Genomic DNA, 11959 nt, shown 5'->3' with positions numbered 1-11959 from the left:
GTAATCCCATACTGTTTTCTGTCTATGAGGTCTTCTTTTTCCTTTTTCTTTCCTTTCCCTCTCCCTTTCCCTTTCCCTTTCCCTCTCCCTTTCCCTTTCCCTTTCCCTTTCCCTTTCCCTTTCCCTTTCCCTTTTCCCTTTCCTTTCCTTTCCTTTCCTTTCCTTTCCTTTCCTTTCCTTTCCTTTCCTTTCCTTTCCTTTCCTTTCCTTTCCTTTCCTTTCCTTTCCTTTCCTTTCCTTTTTCTTTTCTTGCTTAATCTCTTCACCTTCTTCCCCAGTCCCCCAGACCCCCTTCCCTTTGACAATTGTCAGAAGCAGGATAACACATATCAGTTAGGACAATTAATGTAGATTGACATATACCTCTATTAAAATATAAAGTCTTTGTTCAGATTGAGTTAAAAAACAAAGATATTTTTAAGAGGCAAAAAATACAGTGTCATATAAAAACTATTACTCCTTTTATCCAAACATTTTCTGGAAATTCTAGAACATAAAATAGACCATGATTACCAACCAAAAAAGATGAGACAACTAATTGCTCCTATGAAAGCCCCAAGGCAGCCAACTGAGAAGTTTTTAGAAATAACAAGGAACATTTTTAAGAAGACCAGTAGTTAACTAATTTGTTTTAACCACCTTGTTTTCTTTCCCTCTATAAACTACCCTGTGGGTGTCCACTCCACACTGAACTCCTCTACATCTGGATTCTTGTATTTCTTCCAGTTGAGGTTTCTGTTTACCAAGTCAATTGTGTTTGTTGATGCACCTGATATTATCAAAGTAAATAGAAGTGTATAAAATATGGAATTGTGAATGTGAGAAAGAATTTTTCAGTGCCAATTAATGTTAATGTTTTGGAAATATTTGATAAAAGTGAGTTGCAAACAAATAATAATTTACTGATCAATTTGCTAAGATAGACAGAACTGCTATATATGTTTGAGGGAAAAATCATAAAAAATGACGTAGCATATGTTTTTTCACAAATGTCTTTACATATTTATTCTATGTTAAAGACATTGATATTGCAAATTGAGGCAATGATTTGTGAGTATGGTTCATGCAAGAAACAATTCAGTTTGCAATAATCCATCAACAAAAAGCACACACAGACCTGGCTGGTATGGATCAATTGGTTGAGCATCATCCCATGAATCAAAAGGACACTGTTTGATTCCCAGTCAAGGCACATGCCTGGACTGTGGACTCGATCCAGGGTGTGCAGGAGGCAGCTAATAGATGTTTCCCTCTCATCAATGATTTTATCTCTCTCTTCCTCTCCCTTCATTTCTCTGACATAAATAAAAACATATTAAAAAATAAAATAAAAAAGCACACAGAAAAAGTTTGGTGAAATATCACAAGTCTGGAGGTAAAATGTGCAAATATATGTTTTAAGTTGAATAAAGATTTTAAGGAATACATATAGTTTAAAATTAATTTTCTTATAACTGCCTTTTTAATTAACCAATCAAGCACTGGATCTAATTGCTTTGGATGAAAGGGCTTTTACTTTACATAAAACACAATAGTTTTTTTCCATACAAGCAATAACTACTTAGAACACTCAAAACCCAATAGTCACACAAATATAAGATCAATATATGTAATATAGTAACAAGACAAATTTAAGACATGTAATATTAAAACAAATTTATGGTGATCATTACAGCTTTTTTAAAAAAAATGGGAATTAAAAATAAAGTAAAAAAATGGGAACACTTATTTTTATATTCTTAGCTCAAGAGCCATACAAAAAGAGTCTGAATTTAGTCTGCAAGTCTTGTTTGACTTCCCTTGCTCTGAAGTATTATACACAGTAAGTTAAGATCAACTAGGAAAAGAATAACCAATTAATTTTTGAAAGAGCTCTGAAGATGATTTCTTACCTCTTTGTAATTTACTTCATTCTATCAGCCATCAAAGACAATTCATACAGACAAAACAATTTTTTTGAAATGCTAACAGTTTCTGCCACAGATGATTAAGGGAGCTCTCCTGACCTTTCTGGCCCTATGTATTCTGTTCTTTAAGGATGAAGTGAAATAAGAATACATGGGCTTCAGATGTGCACAATCCCCTAGAAATAAAAAGTGGCGGATAGGTGATGTCCTCGTAATATTTAGGTGTGGGTGGGAAAGAGTGTGCCCGGGTTCAGGAAATGAGTCAGATGTTAGAATGTCTTCCTTAGGGTAGGACAAAAATAAAGAGGGATAGCAAGAAATCATCCTATGCCAGAATCTTGCATGGGAGGATCGGGCTCATCTTTTGCATTCTCCTCTTTATTCTTGGGACCATTCTTGCCTGATTTAGCCAGACAATTTAGTGACCTCTAGCATGTCTTAAAATAATGGGTCCCAAAGAGGAGGAGTTTCCCCAATGGTCTTTCTTAAAACAAATCCAACTAAAATCATATTTGGAAAAAATTTCCTGAGTTGATCAACTGTGGCAAAGTTAATAGGCAAGTTTCCACGTGTTGCTCACAAATAACTGCTGTCTAGGGACACAGGATGGTGTCCTCATTCCTATCTATACTGATAGGGACCTCTGGATGTTATGTTCTGGCAAACCTAACCAGTGAAATGTTCATGACAAGTCAGGGCTCACAGAAGGCCTAAAGTGCACTAAAATGAGCCTACTTAGGAAAATTAGAAGTGTCATAAATGGTTGGATTAGATGATGTTCATGGTCCCTTTTAACCTCAAAACTCTGTATTGTAATTTCTACTTTCTTTCTCTTAGATTGGACTTATGTCCCATTTATCACTTTTAGCTTTCTCTTTGCCCTGTCAGTGATATTTATATTTCTTTCTGCTGAACCCTGACCTAATCCTACTAATTTCTATGATGATAACTATATTTTTAACTCTCACCCAACCAGGTTGTTTTATTTACTCTTCTTTTATTTACTTCCCTTCAATTTCATGTACTGTTTTACCCCTGATTCTGCTAATAGAATTTCTATTTTCAACCTCTCCATTTAATCCTGTAATTTCTTGAAAACCTTTCATCTAAGGATTATCAGAGGTTTTTATGTATTAGTCTACATATATATTATATAACAACAACAACAACAGCACATTAACTTGACTATTTATTTATTTATTTAAATATGTTTTATTGATTTTACTGAGAGGAAGGGAGAGGGATTGAGAGTTAGAAACATTGATAATAGAGAAACATCAATCAGCTGCCTCCTGCACGCCCCCTACTGTGGATGTGCCCGTAACCACAGTACATGCCCTTGACCCAAATCGAACCTGGAACCCTCCAGTTTGCAGGCCGACGCTCTACCCACTGAGCCAAACCAGTTAGGACTTGACTATTTTTTTATTACAGTGGTCAATTGAGAGAGCCTTCCTTTGACTTATGAACAATATTAGATGACTCATCTATGAAGCAAGTGCACAGAGATTAAGCACATTAATAGACCCACAGTTTCTTCAAAATACTAGATACTTTACAATATCCCTAATTCTTTAAACATGACATAATTATGTCCACCAGCAATTACAAGGACCAAATGGTCTTGTTTGGTAGTGTGAAATTTACCTATGGTCAGTGATCTGTACAAAATAGCCCAGAATGTGTAGTATTTATGATAGACCAAAATTCACTGTGAGCACTCTAGAGAAATTTTGAACCATAAAACTAGATAAAATCCTCTTGAAAGTGAGATGTGTGGTATTTGACCCTCCTAAAAGTCAATGTTCATTGAGCATATGAATTTTCCAGTTTAGTTTCTTTATCTAGGGGAAGCTCCTCTTCATGCAGTACAAACTTCTAGAAAACAGAAATGACAAGTCTTTCCAGATAACATGGGCTTTGTTGTAAGTAGTGGCAGTAAAAGAGAACCTAAGGGGTCCAACCCATTTATATACTTTTGATGGTCTCAAAAACCTATGTGACCTAATGTGCTCCTATAGTTGTTAGGTGGTGAGTAATGGAGAGCCTTCAGAATATGAACATTAAAGGAGATTTTAAAACTTTCAAGAAAAATGCTAGATCAATATTATTTCAATTTTTTCATGTCTCTTTCAGACTTTCTAATGCTTTCGTAACAAAGATGCCCTGATAAGACTAATGGTCCTTTACATATGTAATAATATATATAGTAATAATAATATATATATGTAATATATATGTATAGTAATAATAACATATATATATAATTTAAAAAAGACTAGTGGTTGCATGAATCCGGTGGCTCTCAATGCGTTAGTATCACCAGGAGGACAAATATCTGGGCTGTACTCCTAGAGTTTCTGATTCTATAGGTCTGGGTGGAAGAGTTCCTATAATTCACATTTATGAAAAATTCCAGGTGATGCTGATGCTGTTGGTCTTTTAATAATGCCCTTGAACCACTGCTCTAGGATAACAGTTCTCAAAGTGTGGTCTGCACACCAACTCCATCTGGAATGCAGGGGAAGTTTAAGCATTAGACAGTCTTCCTTACCCAGACTCTCTTATATGAACTTTATCTATTAGAACTCAGGTAAGGAGTAGGTATGGATATATTTTTGCCTTCTGAACTGTGTTTTTTAATCTCTGAAATTCAGAAACCAAATAAATTTTGTTATATCCCTTAACATCCAAAGTCACCACTGGCATTCTTGCTATCTCAGCTAATGACGGATAATTATACAGATTTCTGGGCTCCACCATGGTATACCAAATTAGATTATTTGAAATTAGATTTTAGGATTCTGCATGTCAACAGTCTCAACATAATTCTTAAGAGCATGAATGTTGGAGAACCAAGCTTCTATGCTATGTAATAAGAATCATGGAGGCAGTGCCCTTGGTGGTCCCGGATCTGTCTCTTGCTTCAACAGCATTTGGATGGAACAGACCCAGGGACGCCACTTCTTCCAGGCTCTGACCACTCTCCGGTGTCTTATCCAGTCACCACCTTCAGAAACACCTCCAGAACCAGCCAACACACCGATTTTTTTTCTGCCTTAACTCCTTATTGCTGAATAACCATGAGCTCCCAAATTCATCAGAATTATTCCACCCAGGTGGAGGTTTTGATCAACTGCCCAGCCAACCTGCATCTGCAGGCCTCCTACACCTACCTCTCTCTAGGCTTCTATTTTGACCTTGACGATGTGGTTCTCAAGGGTGTAGGCCACTTCTTTCGAGAGTTGACAGAGAAGTGCGAGGGTGCTGAGCATCTCTTAAAGTTGCAAAATAAGTGTGGTGGCCGCATTCTCTTCCAGGACATGCTGAAGCCTCCCCAAGGTGAGTGGGCAAAACTCAGGATGCCAGGGAAGCCGCCCTGGCCTTGGAGAAGAACCTGAACCAGGCCCTTTTGGAGCTGCATGCTCTGGGTTCTACCCGTGCAGACCCTTATCTCTGTGACTTCCTGGAGAACCACTTCCTGGGTGAGGTGAAACTGATCAAGAAGATGGGTGACACCTGACTAACCTCTGCAGGCTGCTGGCCCCCAGGCTGGGCTGGGCAAGTATCTCTTGGAAAGGCTCACCCTCAAGCACGACTAGGAGCCTTTGGAGCCCAGAGGCCTTTCAGAGGCCCCTCTGCATTCCTCTGATGTCTCTGGCTTTTACCTGAGCCTCTTCCTGGAACTACTAGTCATTCTTTTAACGACCCTGTAGCCCTCTCCCATTCATTGAACCAAATGAAACAAATAAAGCTTTCTGCAGGAAAAAAAAAAAAAAGAATCATGAAGTTCTTTTGGATTTTAGTAATTGAAAATATAACTGTGATGTCATATACTTAGGAGGTTTACCTACAAAGCACTTCGGACTAATATAGTGGTATAGTGTGGGATTTGATAATATCTAGGATTATAATCTTGATCTTAAATTAGAAGTAATATTGTATTTCTGGGAAAATGCATCCAACATTTCTCCTACCTAGTCACATTTCCAAAATATGAATAGAATCAATCTCATTTGGAGGGAACTGCTCAGAAAAATTAAAGAAAAAAATATACTATCTCATCCAACTTTATTTGTGAAACAAGGAAATGAAGGCTTACTTCTCTTAAAAAATAAGAAATAATATAAATTCAAAAAATATTTATAGATACTAGAAATCTATTAGAAGTTTTAATGGTTTGCATGCCATTTCTAGTTAGTAGGCTAAGCCCAATGCAGACTTTGCTTTTCCAATCACTTTCTTGAATGCACTCTTGACCTCTTTGTTTCTTAGGCTATAGACCAGAGGGTTCAGCATGGGGATGATCATGGTGTAGAATATGGATGCCATTTTGTCTGTGTCCATGGAATGACTAGAATTTGGCTGTAAGTACATGAACATGATTGTCCCATAGAAAATGGAAACAGTTGTTAGGTGGGACACACAGGTGGAGAAGGCTTTCTTCTGTCCCTCAGTTGAGTGCATCCTTAGGATAGCAATAAAAATGAACAGGTAAGAGTTCAAGATAACCAAGAGAGTAAAAAAGACATTGAACGCTGCCAATGTGAAGAGCACAGTCTCATTTGTGTTAATATCAGAACAAGAGAGAGCCAGCAATGGAGGAATATCACAGAAAAAGTGATTAACAATATTGGAATGACAGAAGGAGAGGTGGAAAGTGAAGACAACATGGATGCAAGATTCCAAGAGTCCACAGATGTAGGGTCCCATGACCAGTAACACACACACAGTATTTGTCATAGTGGTGGTATAATGCAGGGGTTTACATACTGCAACATGGCGGTCAAAGGCCATTGAGGCCAGCAGGAAACTTTCAGTGGTGGCAAAAGCTGCAAAGAAAAACATCTGGGAAGCACATGCATTGTATGATATGATCTTATCTCCTGTGAGAAACCCCATGATTACCTTGGGAGTGACAGCTGAGGCATAAACACAGTCAACCAGGGAGAGGTTACTGAGAAAAAAGTACATGGGAGTGTGGAGTTGAGAGTCCAACATAATCAACATGATCATCCCCAGGTTTCCAACCAGAGTGATAAGGTAGATGAGAGAGAAGATTATGAAGAGTGGGATCTGCATCTCTAGGGTATCTGTTAACCCCACAAGAATAAACTCAGTGACCTCTGAAATGTTCTCCATTAAAGTCATTTGGAAAGCATCATGAGAAGCATCTATGATGAAATGAGTGAACACAAGATAATGCTACTTGATGGTTATCATGAGAATTGAACAGAATCTCTTGTCAGATTCCTGTCAAGGTCAGGAGCCTGTGTGCAAGAAATGGAACTAAATGGTGGTTTGTGGTGGGTTAAGTGAAGTGGTTCATCTAGAAGATGTTTGGAAGGACACTGGAATGTCCCAGTTACTGGAGCTACCATATTATGACTCTGACACACATTTCAGCTTACTGGCTATCTGGTATACTCTATTACATCAAACCACAGAACTTTTTTTCACTGCTTGCCATATCTTTCAAGCACCTTGTCTAAGATATACATAGAAAGCTTGAAGAACAGAAAGTAAAATATAAGAAACATTTTGTCAGTCATTGGTATATGATGCTGATAAGCCCTGTCAAACACATTTCCCATTTCTGAGCGATATCTCACAAGCTTGCTGATAATAGCTGAAGATACACAGTAATTTGGAGCCCTGCTTTAGGGACACCTACACTTTTATATCTAGTTCACCGGGGCTACTACTACTGCTGCTGCTATTAGACAAGGCAGAAGAAACATCATGAATAAAAGCATGAGTGGTAAACACAATTGTGTAAACAGGCAATTATAAGCAGATAGGTATTAATAATTAGTAAAATACATGGCACAGTCAAAAATCTCAATTAGGGTTTAATGTGAAAAAGTAATTGGTAGAAACAAGAGAGGTAGAATTGAGCCCTGAAAGAGAGAAAAAAATGTGTCAGATTATAGGTATATTACAATCATTTAGAAGAGCCCAAGATGACTGTTTACAAGTATAATACAAGAATATACTTTTTCCCAATTGTACAGATGTGTCATTCACTCAAGAGCAATTTAGATGGAATGCTGCCTTGGAAATATTACTTACACTCTGTGAATCTGTTTTATTGTCTATGAAATGCCCAGTTCATGCAATACCCAATGTATTATTATACAGAGCTGAAAACATGAAATTAAAGGACATGTGCAGCCCCCCTAACACAATGCCTGGCACATGGAATGCTAGTCCTCTCTTCTTCTCATTCTCCTACTCACTAATTTTGCACATAAACCAGCTCTATACCAGGAGCTGGTGTTATGTGATTCCTGACTTTTTAAGGGAGTAGATATATAAGTTAACCCCCCAAAGAGATGTGCTACAATAAAAGTGTGTATAAATGTTACAAAATGATCATAAAAGTAACCAGAATATTCCAGGACACCCTACTGACAATGAGGTTACCTCCCCTGAGACTGGTTTAACACTTCTTTCATGTCTGTGCTTGCTAGAGTTGCCAGAGTTGGTCCAAATGCATAAACATGTGAATCTGATTTAATTTCTTTTTGGAAAAGTTAATTTCTGTATTCTACTGATGAACCAAGAATAGCCAATGTATTGACTAAATTTATTATCTATACTATTTGTAGGTGCAAAAGGACACAAAACAACTCCTTTTGACCCAGAAAGTATCAATCCTATGGGCAGGATTGTACTATAAACACAAGGCCAATTTTAATTCTAGTTTTATTGATAATCAGCTACATGTATGTCTGCCACTTGGCCAGAAGTTAATTCACAAGAACTTAATTAATAAATGAATTCGTAAGCTCCTCTATATCCTTCATTGACTGCTATCTTGCTCTGATGTAAAAATGAATATGAAAATTCGTTGACAAGCATAAAAGATACTAACATTTTACATAATTTGGAAATTAACTCCTTATCTGATGTATCATTGGCAAATATGTTCTCCCATACAATGAATTCCCTTTTCATTTTGTTGATGATTTCCTTTGCTGTGCAGAAGCCTTTTAGTTTGATGTAATAATTTTTAAAAAGATACTAGCATTTTAAAAATCAGGTAATCTAGGCCATTACTTTCATAGTCTATCTCATCTCTTCTTGGTTACTGCAAGAGACTTAGCCAACAATATTGACTATTCAAATTTTGATGTTCCTAAAGAAAATGGCTTTACATTTGAAATCCCCAAATAGATGTTGAAAGTTTTATGACCTCTGAAATTCAGAAAGAGAGATGGTATTTGCACTACTTCAACTATGGCACATTCTAAATTTTTTAAAAAAATTAGGAGTTGGAATATCCCTTTGGAGTCTAACCATCACCCCAGTCATTTATATAAGACATCTGATGGTAATGAGCATGGAGACCTGGATGCTGTAAAGCAGCATGTTGAGTGGAAAGAATAGCATCTTAGGAGTGACAAGATGACTAGCTAACAGGGTGTCTATGGTCTAGCTAGCCATTTAACCTTTCTGGGATTTATTTTCCTCATTTGCAAAATAAAAACTGTTGGCCCTTTTAGAGCCCGTTTCCATTCTAATTGGCTATGATTGTATGTTTTCTTCATATTTACCTTTGTCGTAGGAACAGACAAATGAAGGTACAAAGGAGGGAGTATGGAAAACCTTCATGACCAGATTATAGACCAGAAGTCTGCACCCAGGAACACTCCTTCCCCACCTGTGGAGCTCTATGTAGTGGAACATAACTCAGGATTGTGCTCTTGCAAATATCAAGGCTGAGATGACCTATCACACAACAAATCTCAGGGGAAGCATTTAGTGTCATACAAGTGGATATCTCAGGAGGCTCCCAATTCCGGATTGGCCCTCCTAACCTGACTGGAGATCTCTGAGGATAGTGTTTGTATGGTTTTTTTAGCTGAGAGGACATGGGAGGGGAGAGGGAAGCTTAGAGGGAAGAGCCTCCACTCATCAAATCAGCAGTGCTACAGCCAATTTAGGCCACAAAAATTAAAACTCACTAGAATTTTTGGTTTAGGTGATGTTAGGACCTCATGCAAGCTTTCTCACACCTACTTCTTTCTTAAAAGCCTAGAAATCTCTACAGAAAATTTAAAAAGCAAAATATAGCCATTTGTCTTACCACTACAGACCTGGTCTTGGGTTGTTTGGGGGGATTATTTTCTGTATTTTTAGAACAAAGGGGATGGATCCATTCATTCCTTTAATTTCTGACATCTGGCTTCCAGAACTGTGAGAAATAAATTCATGTTATTTTAAACTCTCAAGTGAATGGTAATCTATTACAGAAGCCATGGCAAAGTAATACAAAATCTTTGCAGTATTAAAAACTGAAGTTTTGGTCTAATTTGTTACTGTAGAATGACCTAACAGGTTTTGTTGTCTGTGCTCTGTTTTTTAGTTTTTTTGTGTGCTTTTTTTTTTTTTTTACAAACAAATGAAGAGTCTTTTGCTTTACTTTCCATTATCATTTATTCATTCATCAAAATCTTTTATTGAGCCCAAACTTTTTTCTAGACATGAGTTTTTATTAGAGTACAAGTCAGAATTTGTATTCATAGAACTTTTATTTTTCCCGGGAACACAAACTAAAAAAATAAACACATGCAAATATAGATACACAATTATACATTTTGACCAAAATATGAAGGAATGATTGATAGAGTCAATATTGAGGAATTTGGCCAGTGTAAGTTTGTTCATTAACTGAATCACCATTTCATTAGACTCTCATGAGTTTTTCTATGTAATCAACATTTGACTAAATTCTGAGAATACAGACCTAAATGAGATGATGTCAGTGATCTTATAAGAATTCCCTATTCAGTAGTACAGTAACTATATGCTTAATAAACCAATATGATTAATAAAATTTTTAATAGTTATGTAGAGAAAAGTGACAATATAGAGAAAGAAATGAAAAAAGATAGGGAATGAATTGGAAAGAAAAGGAAATTAAATTTTTGAGCATCTATTCTGTTTAAGCACTGTGCTATGTTTTGGCTTCATCAGTATATAATTTTGTGAGGTAGGCATTATTTTCCCTCACTGAAGCTCGGAACATTTAATTAACTTGCCCTGTATCAAAAAGCTGTATTTTTAGAACTTGGAATGGAATTCAGGTTGAAATGTTTTCTGTCTCCAAGACCTGTGCTAATTTTATTTGTGCCAGCCATTTCAGTTATGAATTGGAGGTTGGTTGAGGATTCACAGATAAACCATTGTGGTATTAAGTTGTGTTAGAATAGTGTGACAGTTTTTCTCATTACATAGTCTCTCACTACTGACTTACTCCCAACAACATATAGATGGACTTATGAAAAACTTTCTTATTAGTTAGTGCAAATAATACTAGATGTCATACAAGCAAATTCCAATATTTTAATGCCAAGGTCACATAGGTTATTTATTAGTTATTCTATGGGTGACTCAGGACTGAGGCTTTTTCTATTTAGAGGTTTTGCCATTTTTGTGTTCTGAATCCTCTCTGGCCAAATGATGACACAGAATAAGAGTGAGTTGAAGATCACCTGGAACATTTCACGAGAACACTGAAAGCACATGAATTACACACATTTAATTAACAAGAACACAATCACATGGTCTCAATGAACTTCACAAAGGGTGAGAAATTGAACCTAGCTCTGTGTTCAGGTGTGAAAAGGAAATAGTTTGGAAAACAATTAACTTGTCTTTTCTATTGTACTGCTTTGATTGGCAAATATCTGTTTTACATTTCCTCCATACAGAGGTCATATTAGTCAACTCCATTAGGGAGACAACCCAAAATTACATTAATCATTACAGAAGTTTCCCATCCAGGCTATTGAATAGGTTAAACTATCCTCTCCATCTAGTCAAGATATGGCTCTTTATGTCTAGCGACTCATGAACTAAAAACAAAGCTTAGTTCATTCTACATGCACACCCAGTAAATAAATAATGTTGGACCAGTGTAAAGATGAATACAAAAAATAAACTTCTCATTCATTACAGAAAATACACACTAGCCAGTTTAGAAATCTTGCTGAATTGACATTAGAAAGGCCCATCAAACCTGACCATGGGAGATATTTCTCTAT

The 11959-nt window shown here is 36.6% G+C and overlaps 1 protein-coding gene and 1 pseudogene across 1 annotated transcript; one reads left to right on the top strand and one right to left on the bottom strand.

Annotated features, from left to right (window-relative positions):
- Positions 1-4990: 4990 nt before the first annotated feature.
- Positions 4991-5622, top strand: LOC132242258 (ferritin light chain-like; annotated as a pseudogene).
- A 482-nt stretch (positions 5623-6104) lies between these two features.
- LOC132242257 (olfactory receptor 5B12-like) lies at positions 6105-7058 on the bottom strand. Its single transcript, XM_059711160.1, has one exon. The coding sequence runs from the start codon at positions 7056-7058 to the stop codon at positions 6105-6107; it is 954 nt and encodes a 317-aa protein (XP_059567143.1).
- Positions 7059-11959: the final 4901 nt, after the last annotated feature.

The sequence above is a fragment of the Myotis daubentonii genome, chromosome 9 (assembly GCF_963259705.1).
Source record: "Myotis daubentonii chromosome 9, mMyoDau2.1, whole genome shotgun sequence".
Taxonomy (NCBI): domain Eukaryota; kingdom Metazoa; phylum Chordata; class Mammalia; order Chiroptera; family Vespertilionidae; genus Myotis; species Myotis daubentonii.
The sequence above is the reverse complement of the archived record's forward strand: the minus strand, read 5'-3'. Positions and strand labels throughout refer to the sequence as shown.